Source organism: Haliaeetus albicilla, chromosome 16 (assembly GCF_947461875.1).
Source record: "Haliaeetus albicilla chromosome 16, bHalAlb1.1, whole genome shotgun sequence".
NCBI lineage: Eukaryota > Metazoa > Chordata > Aves > Accipitriformes > Accipitridae > Haliaeetus > Haliaeetus albicilla.
In genome coordinates, this window is record NC_091498.1 from 4,731,516 (window position 1) to 4,748,897 (window position 17,382).

The following is a 17,382-nucleotide window of genomic DNA, read 5'->3' on the forward strand; positions in this document are numbered from 1 at the left end:
TACGTACGTACAGAGCTGTCACTGCGTGAAACTGGCACGTTCCCTTTGCTGTGATGCTACAGCATCCTGCCCGTCTCTCCGCTGTCGTTACTGACGGCCAGAACTCCTGTAAGCTGCCCGGGACAGGGAATGCATCTCGGTTCTTCCGTCTTCTGGGAGAAGTACTGGTCCCGAGAAATTATTTATGGCAGGGATCCGTGTCTGTCGGATTCCGGTCCGTCGGGAAACCTCCGGTACAGCAGAGCGAGCATCCCTTGCAGGGAGGGTCCTGCAGCCTTCCGTGAGCCGCTCGGCCCGTTCCTTCTCTTCCCGAGCGCTCACCGCCCCCTGAGCGGCCGTGGGGCAGAGACGGGACGGCTCCGGTTGCTCCTCCCGGTGCTTCCACTCGGCGCTTTGCGGACCGGGGAGCGCGGCAGTCGCCGTCCGACCCCACGCCCGTCCCCAATAAACACCTCGAGTCCGCCGGAGCGGGCGGTTCTCCCGGTCGGGGCTCTCCCGGGACGAAGCCGCTCCCCTCCGGGAGGAACCGGGGGGACGGCGCCCGGCGCGGCCGGCAGGGGGCGCCGCGGGGAGGGGGCGGGGCCGGGGCGGGGCGGACACGTCCACCGGGCGAGCGGCGCGGCGGGGCCGGGACCGGGCGCTGCGGCGCCATGAAGGACTGCGAGTACCGGCAGATCCCGCCGGGGGTAGCGGGGCCGGGACCGGGTACGGTTGTTTCGTCACCTCCGTTATCCACCGGGCCGGAGCGGGCCGGGCCGGCCCGTCGTCCCCGGCGGAAGTGGGAGGTGTTCCCGGGCCGTAACCGGTTCTACTGCGGCGGTCGCCTCATGCTGGCTCGGCACAGCGGAGTCTTCGCTCTCACCCTCGGCCTCATCCTGGCCACCAGCGGCCTCTTCTTCGCCTTCGAGTGAGTCCGGGCTGCCGGGCCGGGGGGCTCCGGGCACCGCCCCGGCGTCTGCGGGGCTTTGGGGCGTCCGTGTCCCCCCGCGCTGGGGCCCCGGGACCGGCCACCCCCCCCCAAAAAAAAAGGGTTTAGGTCCCCTTCCCTGCTGGGGTAAAGCCGCGTGGGGTCTGGCCCTCGGATCAACCCCACTGGGGGCTCCGAGCAGCTCTTGTCCCCCTCCTTTAAGCCCCCTCCTTTTGGGGGGAGCCGTGGGTTAGCTGGCATCCCACCCACGCCCTCGGGGGTTGGGGGGGGCACCTCTCTGCCCCGCCATGGGACCCCCGATATCCTTCCCTTCTCCCCCCCACCCCAAGCCATTCCCCTGCTGCACAGCCCCCAGACCCACGTTGCGGGCAGTCCCTGCTTCCCCTTTGCCTGTCCCCAGGTGTGTTCGTGTGGGGGTGGGCAGGGGCGGCCCTGGAGCTTGTTTGCTCAGTCTGGCCCTGGGAAGGGGGTTAACATCCTCCCAGGATGCCCCCCTGGTCTCTAAATACCACCACCAATCTTCCTTCCTGCTACAGAGGAGAAAACTGGTCCAGAATTGCAGCCAGGAAACCCCCAAGACTGGTGGACTTGGTCCCTAGAGGCAATAGGAACAGTGTTTCTGTTCAAGGTGCTCGATAAATGGTGAAATCCTTTGGGGTCCCACCTTGAGGGTCTGCGCTGGAGCTCTGTCCCCATTGTGCAGCAGTGTCTGAGGAAGAGGGAGCTGCATCTATCCCAGTCCCCTTTCCTTTTGGAAAGCTGGGCTGGGGAAGCTCCCCATTCCTGTGCCCTGAGGGAGAGGAGAGCCAAGAGCACCCTGTTACGTCCTGCGCTGCCCGGAGGAGCTGGGGAAGGAGTGCCGTTGGTTATTGACACCTCTGAGGGATTCTGCTCTCCTGCCTCCGCATTTCTGTCTCAGGAGGGAAGGGAGCTTGTTTTTCTTGCCACTGTATGAAGCCGGGGGGGGGGGCGCCGGGGGGAGGTGTTTGTCTGTCTTTGGATCATGGCGTTATCTCTGGGAGTCTCAGAGTAAAGCTGTCCAAGCCTGCTGGCAGGGAGATGAAGGTATTTGATCGGATTAGAGGTTCTGAGAAGTCAGATGAGCTGAAAGGGGCAGGCAGCTGTGGGAGGCAGTAACGGCATCCCGACGCGAAAACTCCTTTCTTACTGTCGTCTGTGCCTCTTTGACAGCTTTCTCTGCTGTATCTGAAACTAATGGGTAGCTCTAGCACAGTAACTGCTTTGTACGGGGCCAAGCAGAGGACATCTGCTCTCCCCTCCCTTCTTGCCTAGTCACTCTTTCTTGCTTGAAGATGCCCTGGGGCTTTCCAAGTTGTTATTTTAGCAGTGTGCTTCTGTTTGCATCGGTTACGGTTTGCTGAATGTATAGCAAATACATCTTGCCTGTGTCTACAGTCCACTTTTTTTTTTTTTTTTTTTTCCCAAATGCAATTTCTTGTTGCCTGATGGGGAAAAGCGGGCTCCAGAGATTCCCCTGGAAAAGGGGTGGCAACAAAGCTCACACCTCTCATTTCAGAGACCTTTCTGTCCCTCTGTCAGGGAGATGACCGAGGGGCTCGGCAGCAGTGTTGGTCTTGGGCTGAAGGGGTTTTGTTGCTTGGTGGCTGCTTTGTTCTGGACAGCTGAGCTTGGGAGTTGAAACAAAAGTTGCTTAATCCTCTCAAACTGCCTCGCAGCGTTACTGAGACTTAGCGCTGCCCGCAGACATCGGGTCTCAAGCAGCTTGCCTGTCTGCGCTCGACTCTGGTACTTATCAGTGCTTATAACAGCAAATCCCTCTGCAGAGCGAGGGACAAGAGGGGTCGCCGGCACTGTGCCATGCAAAGAGCTATGTTCCTCGGCTGTCTTCACCTGTCGTGCTGTGAGTAACAGAGCTGCCCTGATGTGGACCATCGCGCCAGTCCCCATCTGTGGAAAAACAGCCCCAGGTCGTAGTACGGCAAACCCAGGAGCGGGCATCGTCTGCTTAGATGCCTGGTGGCTTGTCACAGCGGTGTCAGTGCTGAAAGGCATCCTCCTCCAAACATCTGGCACACCATGAAGGCCACACGAGTCATCCAGAGACAGCAAAGCTGTGTTGAATCGAAGCCAAGTTCCCTCTCGGCTTCGCGTGTTGGGACCAAATGGGATCACGTTCATGCCGATTTTGATCCCTGCTTAAGTTTGGGGGGTTTCTCCGTGTGTTCTTGATGCTGCTGTTGTAGAGGGTGACCGGGCTTCGGGGCAGCTGACAGGTTTTTGAAACGCAGTTCTGGGACTTCAGAAAGGCAAAGAGGTTGCGTATGGGGGCTCGTACTGCCGTCTCTGTGCCAAAGACCCTGTCTTCCCAGTGCCACTCCAGTGTTTTCTGGGCTGGCTCTTGCTGTTCCAGAGGTCTCTGCAAAGCAGCAGCACTTCAGCCCGCTGCCCTGTGATAATTCGTAGTGTGTAGTGTCACAGCTGAGAGCCAGTTCTGTAGTGATGGTTGGTAACAATGCAATTTTTTTTTTTCTTTTAACAGCTGCCCCTTCCTTGCCAGTCACCTCACCTTGGCCATCCCCATCATTGCAGCCATCCTCTTCTTCTTTGTCATCAGCTGCCTGCTCCAGACAAGCTTCAGAGACCCGGGTATCCTGCCCAGAGCCACCCCAAGTGAGGCCGCAGACCTGGAAAAGCGGATTGGTGAGACTTCTATTCCCTCTCCCGTGTTTGGTCCAGTGCGTGCTTCTGTGTGCATGTGCGCACGTGTGTTTCGGGCTCAGCGAGTCTCCTTTCGGTCTTTACTCCTCACCAGTTGTCCAGGGGGAGAAAAGGCCAGAGTATCAGATTGTGAGGCTAGAGACTGTCTTATGAGTCCTGGTAAGAGAGTTGCAACAAGCTCCTCTAGCAGAGCAGGCAGTGCGTCAGAGAGAGGATCTGCAGAGAAGCAGAGGTGGTTTTCCTTTCTGTTCAGTCCCATTGCTTTCCTAGGCAAAGCCCTGTACAGTGGGTCATGGCTGTACCTGTTCCTGCCCTCAGGACGATGCCTGAGTGGCCAGTGGCCCCGTGCAGAGCTCAGGGGAGGGAGAGCTTGCGACATTGGTGTCCTAAACATGAATACTGTTAGGGACTGTGTAGCAGCGGCTGGGAGAGCACAAAGTCCCCCTTCAGAATCACACTGCCAGGCTCTTGAAGACAGAGCGAGAGTGTTTGTGCTGCTCCGTAACGGTGCGTTAGTTACTTTGAATGTTGTCCAAGCTCAGAGGAATCGGACCCTGTGTGTTCTTCTCCAAAATACGGGCAGTGAGGACATAGGATAATTAATTTAAGCATGAATGCTTTTTAAGATTATGATTTGCCATTGAGCCTGCTGTGCCACAAGGTTTCCTTTATTGTAATGGTTTCTAACAGTATGCTAATGTTTGTCCCCATCTAAAAACTGCTCTGTCACACTGTTTTGGTGGTGGCCAAGAAGGTGTACGCATCAAGGATCTGGGGACTTTGTTGATGTGAGGCGTAGTAACAAATGCTTTAGCAAAGCTGATGCAAGACAGCTTGAATCTGCCTCGCTGAAGACGGTTGCAAGGCAGTAATTCTACCTCTGATGAAAAAAATGTTTTTAAAATACCCTCAGAGTGGTTATCTGTGTTTCTATTTATAAGTGCCTGAAGCAGTAATCTGGTTGCAGATGCTGCCTGATGCACCAGCTGTTGCTGTTAATATAATCCACTTCTTACCCTCTTAACATGCTCACTGTTACATCTCTATTCTCAAAGACTTCCTCAGAGTTGGAAAGGTGCTCTTATAAGAGTGACTAAAATAAAGGAATAACCCCCAAAATTGCAAACGTGATACAGAGCTTTTCCAGCTCACGCTTTTGCTGAGCAGAGAAAGAGCCAGTCCCCAGTGAACAATGAAGTGCCAGCACACACAGGTGTGACTTGCAGCATCCCTAAAAATCCTCAATCTCGACCTTGAGGAGGAGGATTCCTCTTGCGCTACTAACATTCACATGTCAAATTTCAATGAAATCTGCCTGGAGCACTTGAGACCTGCTCGCTGTCCTCCCCCGCTGTGATGGAAATGAGTCCCTTGAGCCTGGCGGTGCTGCTGGCTCCAGCTGCGGGTTGGCAAGTTCTGTGCTGGCAGCGGTGGGGGATGCTTCTGCTGAGGTTACCCTGATTTCTGTAACTTGGATGCTTACAGCAGAGGAGGAACCACGTGTACGTTGACAGATTATGTTGCCTCCTCGTGTTGTGATCTGTTGGACTCACAGAGATGAGTTGGTGTTACTGGGCACGTTAACACTGCTGCTTTTACGCTCGCTATTTATAAATTGCTTTAAGTTCTTAAAGCATTGGGCAGATATTACTTCCTCTTGGCATCCCAGCAGCATTGTCATTGAACAGACAAGGAAAGGACATAAATAATGCTGCGAGGAGCTGACTGGAGTTCCTGGCTGCCCACCCCGCAACAAATCCTGTAGGCTGAGCTGCCTCTTAGCTTTTGCTGAAAATCAGGAAAGCACGTGCCGATCCCTTACCCTGCCAGGAAGCAGCTCAGGGTGATAGGGGGGCTTGGGTTTCACCTGCAGCAATTTGACTGTCTCTCCTCGCCCTTGCAGACAGCATGGGTACCTCTACATATCGCCCACCAGCCCGCACGATGGAAGTGGTCATAAACAAGTATGTGGTGAAACTCAAGTACTGCTACACCTGCAAAATGTTCCGCCCTCCACGCACCTCTCACTGCAGTGTCTGCGACAACTGTGTCGGTAAGCCCAGAACGTGGAAAGGTGCTGATACCTTGGGGTGGGGGTGTGTGGTTTGTGTTCCTGGACAGATTGCTTTTGCTTCTCGTAAAGGATTATAAAGCAAGATATTGACTGGTCTTTCTTCTTCCCATTTAAAATGAAAGCAACACCAGTGCAGTGGCTCAGGTCCAAGACTCTGTATCTCTGCTTTCCCTGGTTCTGGGAGGACGGTACTGTGAAATGCAGTTAAGGCCTCCACCAGACACGAGGTTTGCTGCAGGCTCCTTGTTGTCCGTGGCCTTGCTGTCGCCAGGCTGGTAGAGGCACCACCGTAGATGCTGGCTGAGCTCTTCTATGTCCTCTCCCTGTGCCCTCAGAGTGTGGTGGGGCAGGAGGGAACGAACAAAGACCTGAAGAAAAGCCTCTGATGGCTCCACACAGTCAAGGCGCAGGCGTGGGGCAGCTGCAGGGGGGTGGGCAGGGAGGTTCCCAGCGTAGCCTGGCTGCACCGGAGCAACTTGAACTGGCAACAGGGTGGCATGTGATTTAGGGGCATGCCCGGAGAGTTTACTCCTCATGCGGCTGCTCCTGGTCGTGCATCGTGTGGATGTGGAGGCTGTGCTTTATGCTGTCTGCCAGGGCAGCCTGAGGAGCGAGCAGTCACAGGACCCCAAGGCTCTGGTTAAGAGAAGAAGTTTGGGAGTTACTGAGCGTTCTGTGTTCGGGGATAGCCGTGGGTGGCTGTGACTCCTCCTTACGCTGGAACGGCTCGCTGGAAAGCAGCCGTGGCTGGAGCAGTGTTTGAAGAGGAGCCATCTGGGGGAGTGGGCATGCGCCTGCTTTGCGTGCGATGGGTTTTTGTTTGCACTGGTGTCCCCCACAGAATGGTTACCACAGTCCTGTTAGTCTGAAATGCAGCCCTTTCATTAGAAGGCAGTTGGGAGTGTTTCCAGATATATTGCACCTGCCCTGGGTTCCCAGGCAGTTTCTGTGGTTTTATAGGCATATCTTTATAACTTTGAAAATTATTTTCTGCCCTGAAGAAGGCGGGTGAAGCTGACATGCAGAAAGGGAGCAGCGACACTGTGTGCGCGCACACACACCCAGTGCTGCTAGGTACTGGAAAAACTGCCACGCTTTCCCTGCTCTCTTTCAGTTTTAGTAATGGTAGATGTCACAAGGCTTGTATTTCTGCAGGGTTTGGCGAGAGGAATGGTTTGGCCTTTGATGGTAAAAAAGGGCATGCGAGCAGGTGGCAGTGCTCTGTTGAAACTTCTTGCTAACGTACTGCTGCAGAGGGGTTGTGGTCTCAGGGTGGTGGGTGGAAGCTGGATTTGTAGCCCCTGTTTTTTGGGGGCTCAGCAGAGTTTGCTCTGGTATGGGGTGCAAGGCGGCAGGAGTCCTCACCGTGTCCCTTTGTTTCAGAGAGGTTTGATCACCACTGCCCCTGGGTGGGCAACTGCGTGGGGAAGCGCAACTATCGCTACTTCTATGCCTTCATCCTCTCCCTCTCCTTCCTGACAGCCTTCATCTTCGCCTGTGTTGTCACCCACCTCACTCTGCGTAAGTACCGTGAGTACTAACAGCGATGCGTGCCATGCTCCCGGCCACAAATGACTTGAGGCAGCACTGGGTCACTGTTCCTGTGGGACAGAGTGTGGGAGGGGTCTGGTTGGTTTACACCAGGCTTTTCAGTGCAGGTGGCCTGAATAAACGGGGTCTCAGACTGCAGGGAACCACAGATCCACCCTGCATGGGGCTACAGAGAGACCTTGAGAGCTGGTGACTGGGTTATCCCCTCCAGAGCAAATGAGCTGGTGGGTGTATTTGCTCTTAACCTGGCGGGGAAAGTGACTTGCCTGTCAGCCCCAAATCTCCTGGAGCTGTGTCTGCATACTGACATTTCTGCAAAGTTACAGACTGCAGATGTTTCTCAGGCAGCCAGGCAGATCCATATGGCCCACAGGGAGGTGACTGTCTGCTGGGGAGTGTAGCGTTGGCTGGAGATGCAGGGCTGCCTGATGCAGTGTTGTTCCTTGTCCTATTTTGCTTTGCAGGCTCTCAGAGAGATGGATTCCTTGCCACTCTGAAGACAACACCTGCAAGATATCCTTCTGATGCCATCAGCTGCTCAGACTGTCGAGCACTGGTGCAGTGACACTAACCATGTAACAGAGAGGTGCAATGAGCTCTTCGTAGGGTCGCCCTGGTGTACTTTCCACAATTTAATTTAATCCCCTAGCTACCTGGTTGGGTCAGGCAGGCATCCCTTCATCTGTAGACCAATAATGTCACAAAGTTGGGAAGACCTTTAGTTGACCACCAGGGACTAAGGGTGGGTGACAAACTTGTTTCCCAGGTTGCAAGTTTACATGGAAAGGGAAGCGGCTGGAGCAGGCTGTGCCTTGGTGGATGCCTGCAGAATGGTATGGGGAATGGGAAGCTTGTTGGGATGTTTTTGTGGCCCAGTGTGTGTGGTTGCAGCATGCACCTCCCAAAACATTCCTCTGCCTCTCCTTGCAGGATGATTTTGTTCTCTGAGACTTCCTTGACTTTTGTTTCACTGTGCTGGAGCTGGTGATTTGTTTTTTCTCAGTCTGGTCTATTTTGGGCCTCTCAGGTTTTCACACTTATTTAGTTGCTTCCAACCTGACGACAAACGAAGATGTAAGTACCTGGACGCTTGTCCTTCTGCAGGGCCGGCCCTGGTGCTTCCTAAGTAGAGGTGAGGTTTTCAGGAGATACTTGGCTGCCTGCCTCAGTGCAGTATCTCAGTAAGGCATGCTGCCTGCATTGCCTGTGATAATCCATCGCAAAGCAAAGGGCCCGTGCCCAAGGCATTTAGGCTGTAGTTTCAGGTAGCTGAGTGGGAGGAAAGCAGCATGCAACAGCAGGGCACTGTGCAACACGTGTTGCTTGGCACTGTCAGGCTATGGGGGTCACGCGCTGCAGTGTTAGAAAGGTCATGTGTTTGTTTTTTCCAGTCTGTATGTGGCCTCACTTAAAATTAGGAGTTCTGAGATTAAAAAAGGAAGGCTGTCCCCAGAGATTTATTTGGGTGTTAGCCTGGGACATGGGTGATCTTAATTCAGCATCCCGCATAACCACAAATTTCCTCTGAGATCCTGGGCAAGTCCCTTTGTCTCTATCAGTTCCTCATGTCTAATAGGCAAATAATGTACAGACATCTGATGAGATTTACGTCAAAGTCTGGGGTGCTTGCAGACTCCAAGGGCCAAATGAGTACCCTGAGCAGGGCAGATTGTATGGAAAAGCAGGATCTGTCTGATCCTCAGAAGGAATCAAAATTCATCCTTCTGGCCAGAAGTACCTGTTATCCTTCCTGGAAGCTTCCAGCACTGCACAAGGCATGTTTGCATCCCCTTTTTTTTTTCTTTTTCTTCCCCACTTTTTCCCCTCTCCACCTCTCTGTTATGTTCAGAGGTGTTGGCAGAACTGCACAAGGCCACGTAAGTGAAGCTAATGGAGGTCGCACCCCAGTACTGAGAGCACCAGGTCCAAAGCACGTGGCCCGTTGCCTCTCTGCTTGCATTGCCCACGTTGCCAGCCTTATGCTGCAACTGGAGAGAGGAAGTAAAAACAAAAGGAGGAAACGTAATGGTAAATGGTTCACTGCAGCCAGGGGCCTGAGGCCAGGTATAGCATCTGCCCACTCGTGTGTGCCTATGCTTGATGTGACCGGGGTTTCAAAATCAGAGTCCCAGTGGCAGCTGCTCAGGGTGGGGGCAGATGAGATTGTTTCCTCCTGTTGCAGCATGGCCTGGGAATCCCCTTGCTGTTTGTTCAGCCTGAGGAGCCCAGGAGAGACCATGAGGTAGAGCCCTGCTCTGATGAGCTTTCAGCCTAGGAGAGAATGAGGGGAGGAGGAGGAGGCTGGCATTGAGGATGGTGATACTGACAAGTTGCCATGCAGCACGGGGAGGGCACAGCTTTGAAGCTTTCTCGCTGCGAGGCTGAACCTTGGCAGAGGCAGGAGCAGCATATTGCTCTCTCTTCTGGCTGCCTTTCTGCAGCTGTCCAGCTTGTTAAAGCAAAGAGAGGGAGGATGTTTGCAGTTAGACAAGCCTTCTACTTCTTCAGTAAGGATTTGAACCGAGTCTATTATCGTGAAATTATCTGTTATCACATCTTTCCTGTCTTAATCTGCCTGTATCCTTTCCCTTTCAGATCAAAGGGTCCTGGTCGAATAAGAGGGGTTCAGAGTTTGCCAATCCCTACAGCCATAAAAGTATCCTCACAAACTGCTGTGCAGTGCTGTGTGGACCATTCCATCCCAGGTAAGAGCTTTTGACCTCCATGCCATTGGGAATTACATCCTGCTCTGTGGGAGGTGCCTTGGAAAGGACAGATTTATCACAATTCAGGGGAGACTGTGTCAGCACAAACACATCTACTTCAATGATGATGAGAAAACAGTTTCCCAGTCTCTGCGTAGAAAGGCTGGAGATATGGATAAGTAAGAGATACAGCTGTTGCTTCTCCTGTGTTTGAGCTCGATGAGTTTGGGTCGCTTGTAATTGTTTCATGGAGTTTGCAGATAAGACACATCCTGCGATTCAATAAGGGGAGAGTAATGGCACCAAAGGGCTTGGCAGCAGATGGTAAATACCAGTAGTGGCACTACTTCTTAGCACTGTTTTTCCTCCTGTACTCTGAGGATTGAGCATCGTGGCACAGCTGGCAGAGATCCGCACCAGGCAGTGCGGAGAGCCTGGGTTTTACCAACACTTAGATTACCTGAAACGCTTAGTAGCCTCCTACCAAATGCTCTTACCTGAGTTAACCAGAACTGATGTTAAAACAAGGGCAAAGGTGGGCAGTTTGCTGCAGATGTAAGGAAGTTTTGGGCCTGAAGCACGGGTACCTGCAGCATGGGATTATCGCTGCTTTGTCACAAGAGGGTGCAATTGGGCAGAGTCAGGCCGGCGTCCCCATGCGCTGTGCAGCAGGAGCTGAGGACCTCCACACTGACTTGGAGCTCTCAGCCTGTCCTAGGGCATGTGGGGATCCTTGAGACAAGTTTATTCAGTGGATCCAATTTGGATTTATGTGGAGCGTCTCAGAGGTGCTAACTCAGTGTAACACAACAGCCGGGGAGGGTGTCCTGAGGCTGTGGAGCTAGAGTCAAAGTGTGTTTTACGCTTATATCTGGCCCTGCTCTCTGAAGTGCCCCCAAGCTTTTGGTTGGATTCGGAGGTGCTGAAATGCCAGTGCTGCCCTTCAGAGATGGTAGATCTGCAGATTGAGGGAGCCAAGCTGTTTGCTGGGAGGCTGTGGAGAGAATAGTGTTTTACTCCCAGTTCTTTCCTCATTCACGTTGTTCTCCTGTTGTGAAGACCTTTTGCCAGTTCCCGTTTGGGTTTGTGGTGACCCAAATCTTTAACTGCCTAAAAGCTGCTTGGTGGCTTGTGTGATAAGTTTGTGGTTTGTGTAATGGGCAGGAAGCTGTGTTATCCAGCGTGCTCCTGCCGATGCTTTGTTTGGCAGTTCCCACGAGGAGAACCCTCTCTGTGGCTTGTGAGCTCCTGCCTTCACGGAGTCTTCATTTCCTGAACTCCTCTCCCCTTGCACCCTTCCCTTTCTGTTTTCCAGTTTGATAGACAGAAGAGGATTTATCCAGCCAGATGTCGGGACCCCGGCCAGTCCTAAGAGCGAAATCCCTTCCTTTGGAGCCAAAACTGACACCAGCATGGTAGGAGGTGTTCCCTAGCAGTGCTGTGATGTAGCCCAGTGCCTGCTGTGCCTGCACCTCGCTCCAGCCAGTACCTTCCCCTCTTACCATCTCCCCAGCCTCAGGCAGGACAGCCCTGTGATGCAGAGCTGCCAAAGACTCGGTCGAGCCATGTGTTGCCTTTTTTTTTTTTTTTTTAAGTTTATTTATTATTTTTTGTTTCACTGTGATGTGGCCTGTCTGGACTTTGGACTGAGAGAGCCCAACAGCATGCAAGACCCTCAGATTTGTGCAGAAAGCAGGGGGTTCCTGCTGCACCTGGGAAGCAAATAGGTCTGGGGAGCCACTAGACCTTCTGAGTCCGGAGCGTCTGCTCCTGGGGATCACTGTTTCCTGCCAGGAGTAATGAGGTGGGCCGATGATGGGAGCTGGGGACTGGCAAAGGGTTCCCGCTCTGAGCTGGGCTGTCACAGCTCGTCTTCTGGGCTGGTGGAGTCGTAAGTTCCCTGTTATCCCTGTTATCTTCATGAACGTGTCCTGCTCCCCTGTGCTGACGTGGAAGGACTGTTCTGTCTCTTAATGGCTGGGTTCTCACCTTGACCGCTGCCGGATTGGCTTTTCTTTTCCAGAAGTGGTTGTGTCTCGGTAATTCGGGGCTCTTCAGCTGGGAGGACTCTGGCTCCCAGCAGATGTGGAAGCTAGCTAGATGTCCCAGCTGCTGTTGATCCTATTTTCTGGCTGGTCACTGAGGAGGTGCTGAAGAACTCTGTGTTTTGGCCCTGCCAGTCAGTAAGACAGCGTTTTGCAGCAAGGACATGAGTTAGGATGACCCTTCTTTTAACAGGGAAGAAGAAACATGCAGTGTTCTGTGGCTCTTGTCATGAGATGCTGGTTGGCAAGGCTACAGTTGAAAGATTTGGGAACCTTAGCTTGCCAGGAAGGCCTGGTTATGTCCTGTCTGTACGAGACCAAAAGGCAACAGAAAAGTGCCTGAATTCCTGAGGGTCATACCCTTTTGAGGTGGAGTTTCACAGAGGAAGCAGCGAAACGGGTGCTGATCTCTGATAACCTCACGTTGTGCTCTTGGTTTGGGTTTCTGGCCAGCAGACGAGAGCAGGGCTGTCCCCAGCGCCTCAGGAGCAATTCCCGTGTGCTTGGGCTCATCCACGAGCATCGCTCCGTGCCTGCGGAGGCATGGGAGAGCTGGGCTGGGCAGCCAGCTCTGCGTCGCTGACACTGGAGTGTGTGTAGGGGAGAGTCACAGACCTTGTTAGCAATACTTGAATCGTGTTATTAAAAGCTGCTGGATATTTTTGCACAATTCGTAGATTATTTTTTTTGTCTATGTAGAACGTTTTATATTTGGCGCAGGTAGCGTTATGCATGTTAGCACCAGGGTAGAGGCTTGCAGCATTTTGTGTCGAGCTGCCTGGTTAGGTTTCCGTGGGTCAGACGCATGTATTTCAACCTCAGGCAGAGGCAGCACATTTCTGGGGGCAGCCTGTCCCCACTGAATTCACCAGCGTCGTGCTTCGCACACTGTGAATGACCGCGCCAGCCCATGCACAGCTTCGAGGCACGCCGGGCGATGGCAGAGGCACAAGGTTCCCCCGGCCTTACGTTTCTGGCTGGCTGCACAGAGATCTCGGTGCTTCTTTGCTGTGCCCACCAGCTCCACCTTCCCCTCTGCAAAGAGCCAAGGTGAGAGCACGGGCGACGGCTGCTGAACTTCTACCGGATCCCGGCAGATGGCCCTCACCACCCGGGGAGGCTCCCGGTGATGCTCTGCCAGCCGCCCCAATCCTGCACCTTCGTGCCATCTCACAGGCCAGGTGCTTTAGCGTGTTGTCCGTGTTGCATCCAGAGAGGCCACCCTGCCCTTCCCTCCCCGCTTCTCCTGCAGGGATGTCCCCAGCGGGGCTTGTCCGTGGCAGGCGTGGGGCCAGGGCAAGCCGAGCTGTGCGGAGCGGGTCTGGTGCTGGGGAGTGAGGAGCAGTGTGGGGGCTGTTCCCAGGGGCCAGACTCCTTCCTGTTTTTATTTAAACCGGTTTCCTTTGTTACTCAACATAATAAAGTTATATTTTTAAAGAGTTAATTGCTTGGATTATTATTTTATTCTTTTTAAGAGAGAAGAGGGCAGGTGTCTCTGTGTTTAACAGCTGTCAGGTGGCAGTTGGACTCTTTATGAGGCCCAGGCCTTGCCTGGAATCTGTTAGAACCTCCTGCAGGATGGGGCTACAAGGGATCCTTAGCAGCAATTGGTGCTGTCGTGAGCCTTGCTGGAGCGAAGGGATTTTTCTGTCCCATGACTCCAGGCTGGGCAGGATCTCACCTACTCGCTGATCCCCTTCCTGCAGAAGCTGTCACCTCAGCATCCTTTCCCCACCTACCTCGTTCGGTCCAGGGCTGTGCCAGGACCTGTGGTCCCCCGCGTCTAACCGAGCCCGCTCCGGCTGTACCGGCAGGTGTTGAGGTGCATAATCTCTGGTGTCTTCCCCAGGAGGATGCCTGCCAGGACTTTGCCATTTCCTGCACAGCCTGACGGGATTTGCCCCCTCCTTGGACGTTAGCCCTGCTTTCTGAGGGTTAGCTGGTAAGAAAGAGCTTTCTTCTCCCTGTCATCCACTCGAGCGACCCATCTCATCTCCACTGCATGACCAGCTCTGTCCACGGAGCCCATCACCCTCCAGTTGTGTAGACATCTGTTTGCCATGTGGCCCATCCATCCCACCAGTATCCCACTGGCATCCTGCTGGCGTGAGAGGCGGCGAGCCCTGGGTTGTGCCGTCTCAGTGCAGGGCTGCGTGGCAGAGGGGTTGCCTGCAGCCTCGGCGAGAAGAAAAGGATGGTTTCCCCCAGCTTTGTGCTGGGGCTTGGTACGAGATGGAGCCACCCGGTCTGCGTGGTGCATGCATGGTGGTGCTTGGAAAATTGGGTGGCTGAGGGTTGGTTCGGGCTCTGGGCAGAGGGTTCCTGAAGCCCGGGGCTTGCTGGATGGCACGCCGTGGTGGTTTGTGCTCAGTGGAGCTGCCATGATGGGATTGGAGGGAACGCCCAACTGATGCAAAGATTTAGCGTTTGGAGCGAGCTGTGGCCCGAAGAGAGGAGGGGGGGCCTGGAACAGATTTCTAATCCCAGCTCTGACCTGCTCTGTGGTTCAGGCAATTCCTCCCCTCCCTCCCTCTCTGCCTGTTTTCCTCTCTGTAACACCAAGTTCCTCCTCCGGCATGCCCATGGCCACAGTAAGTTCCTTCCAAAGCACGTTGTGACGAAGCCCTGCTTCACTTGTGGGCTGCAGAGCTGCCCCTCTCCCTCACCCCACGAGCTCCTGCCTGCTCGAGCCTTGGCGGCAGCAATGGAGGAAGACTGCCCCTTTCTCCCTGCCTGTGGCTGCCAGCGCTCTCCTCCAACCTGGACTTTCTCCCCTTTCTGCCACCAAGCCTGGGTGCTTCTCTCTGCTCCCTGCTACTCCTCGCTTGTGTATTTCTGGCACTAACCCTCTCTTTCTCTTCCTCCCCTCTCCTCTCCCTCGCACTGGGTCGATCCAGTATCAAGAGCCCTGGCATCCCGCAGCCCTCTGCCTCCTGTGGAGCGTCCTGCGGGGAGCCAAGACACCACGGGCAGCATCCAAGACTACAGCCATGACCACCACGAGTGCCTCTGCTCGCCAGGGCTACATGGCTGCGCCTTCCTCCCTCCCACCACAAGAGAGGGTGGAAAGCGGCTGTGCACAAGGAAAAGCTTTTCCAACCCCTCTCTGGGAGCCGGGACGGCCATCCTGCAGGTTCAAAGCTCAAAGCCATACAGCCGTCCCATCCGAGTGCAATAACTGGAGTTCCTGCTGTCCCCTGCCACTGGATGGACTCATGCAACCAAGGCGAGGCTGCCAGTGGCTCCCCGTAACCACCAGCTTTACCCCCAGTGAAGGTGTCTCCCCTCCCGTAGATGCTGGAAGATAGCGGTTAGCGTTCCAGTGGGCTTTCGAAAGGAGCAGGCTTCACGCCAGAGCGGTTACAGCCGAGCCGGTGGCATTACACACCCAGGCCCACCAAGCCCCACTCTGAGCCGTGTCCATGTGCCGGAGGACTCACCTCTCCGGATGGGAGTTAGTACGTGGTCAGGGTTTACCCTTGCAACCCCCCCTGGCCAGCTCCCACCTTCCTGTTTCATCTTAGCGCAGCTCTAGTTTTAGGGAAAGGGGTTCAAGCCCTGCAGCACCTTGACCAGCCGGCATTGCCGGAGGCTGCAGCACAGGCTGGGCTGGGAGCCGGCGCTGCGGAGCTGTGCAGCCAGGCCTGTCCCCCAGCCCAGCGTAGAGCCCAGTAGACTTCACCATCTATTTATGCCTTGTACTTTTGTAACAAAATAAAAGTTTCTCCTATTTACTGTACGCCAGCGTCTGGTTGCTGCTCTGCCGGTGGAGGGGAACTGCTCCCTGCAGCTCGTGCCCGGGCACGCCGGTGCTGCGCGGGGTGGGGAAGCCAAGCAGAGCCACAGAGGGCTGGCACCCCTCTGCCGTCGGCCGTGCCGGCCACGGGACCGGGAGCCAGGAGCTCCCTAAACTCGGCTGTGGCACTAGCCGTGGCCTTGAGGCAAGTCGCAGCCTTCCGTGGCTCCGCACCCTCCTGTACGGCGGGGAGGGCACCAGCCTTGCCGCTGGGACCGGGGAAGGAGTGATGGGCAGTGCCTGTGGGACCTGGGGTGCGGTGAGCCCCCCAGGCAAAATTCGTCCCCCACTGAAGTGTCGGGAACCGGCAGTGTCCCCACAGCCTGGGGAGCCGTGGGGCTGGATGGGTGAGGATGGGGGTGGCCGGGTGGGCTGTCAGCATCCTTCTAGTGCCGCTGGGAACGGCCACCAGCATCCTCTGCCTCCTGCCTGCCGTCGCGGAGCCGCTCGAGTGCCCAGCCCATGTCTGCCTGCAGCATCGCCAGCTCAGCTCACGGGACTGGAGAGGTGCCCTGGCCCGGGCAGCGTCCCCTGGGGCTGGGGCTTAACTGGGTATCCCTCTCTCCGGGGCGATGCACCTTCTGGTGTTGTTCTTTGGCATTCGGGGCACCCATGGGTGCTCTGCAGGGGGATGCTGCAGCCGAGCTCACCCGCAGCCTCTGCGCGGCGATCTGGGGCTCTTTCCCTTCACCCACCCGCTGATTTTCACGAAACCGGTAGAGCAGAATGTTTTTGCAGCCTCCTCTCAGCCCATTGTAACTAAAATTTGGCAGCAGCTCAGCCCCTTTGGCAGGGGCTGCCGGCAGACGCCTGAGCCGAGGTCGAGCCATCGCACACCCCATCTGAGCGTCCCGTCCTGCTGCGGGGGGGGTCCTGCCAGGGGCTGGGAGTCTCCCCACGGAATCCTCTCGGAACAGAACTGACACGGGATTAAACAGCCCAAACGCAGCCGGGCTGGTGGAGGATCAGTCTGAGATTTTGAAGCCAGGTCTGGTGGCAAGTGATCTGCCGGGGCTGGGGGCTGCAGACCCTTTGCTGCTCAAAGAGGTGTGAGCTCAGGCTAACTCCCACCCGGGAATTGCTGCCTCGCATTTTTGCATGGGAGTGAGGTGGTTTTTAGAGGGCCGGGTACATCGGGCTGCCCGTTTGACCCCCAGTCCCTATATGGGGGCTTTTGTGCTTGGTTGAAGCTCTTAGAGGGTCTCTATGGATCTGCCTCCCTCCCCAAAACACCTCGTCTGCTGGGCGGAGAGTGAGAGACGGGCAGTGGTCTCCTATGCGGCCATTCCTTCAGCAAGTGCCTTTTCCCTACTGCACAACCTGCTCCCAAAGTGGATCACGCTCACCTGGGGAAGGAGCTCTTAATTGCTGGCGCGGCACTGCACGTGGTGCGGTTCTGGGGTGGGACACGGAGGGGCTGCGGGGAGGCTGGCGGTGCTGGACACCCTCGTGCTGCTACCATATGTGAGCCCCTCGATGGGCCGGGGTACCCCAGACCCACCATGTGCCCGGAGGTTTGGCTGCGAGGGGGTAAGCAGCCCCGAATCCCCCTCGCCAGGGCAGGGAGGGAGCGGTGTGGAGGC

General features: G+C 55.4%; 1 protein-coding gene across 4 annotated transcripts; it reads left to right on the forward strand.

Annotated features, from left to right (window-relative positions):
• The first annotated feature begins 581 nt into the window (after positions 1-581).
• Positions 582-15,040, forward strand: ZDHHC18 (zinc finger DHHC-type palmitoyltransferase 18). 4 transcript variants are annotated; one of them, XR_011328057.1, is made up of 10 exons: positions 582-907; positions 3,525-3,610; positions 5,532-5,681; positions 7,086-7,223; positions 7,718-7,766; positions 8,225-8,327; positions 9,849-9,958; positions 11,274-11,373; positions 13,853-13,945; positions 14,901-15,040. XR_011328057.1 is itself a non-coding variant. In XM_069803227.1 (9 exons), exons 1-9 carry the CDS (start codon positions 651-653, stop codon positions 13,892-13,894), a joined length of 1,110 nt encoding a protein of 369 aa, XP_069659328.1. In that variant the 5' UTR covers positions 585-650; the 3' UTR covers positions 13,895-14,751. The 4 variants fall into 4 exon arrangements, 2 of the variants coding, with proteins under 2 accessions (XP_069659328.1, XP_069659329.1); XR_011328056.1 differs by having other exon boundaries at positions 585-907; positions 3,450-3,610; XM_069803227.1 differs by lacking the exon at positions 14,901-15,040 and having other exon boundaries at positions 585-907; positions 3,450-3,610; positions 13,853-14,751.
• Positions 15,041-17,382: the final 2,342 nt, after the last annotated feature.

Excerpts from the sequence above, each read along its gene's own strand:
- ZDHHC18 (XM_069803227.1), top strand. The coding sequence starts at position 651 with ATGAAGGACTGCGAGTACCGGCAGATCCCGCCGGGGGTAGCGGGGCCG. Across the intron at positions 7,224-7,717 it reads TGTCACCCACCTCACTCTGC|GCTCTCAGAGAGATGGATTC; the intron begins GTAAGTACCGTG and ends TTTGCTTTGCAG. Across the intron at positions 7,767-8,224 it reads CTGAAGACAACACCTGCAAG|TGTGCTGGAGCTGGTGATTT; the intron begins ATATCCTTCTGA and ends CTTTTGTTTCAC.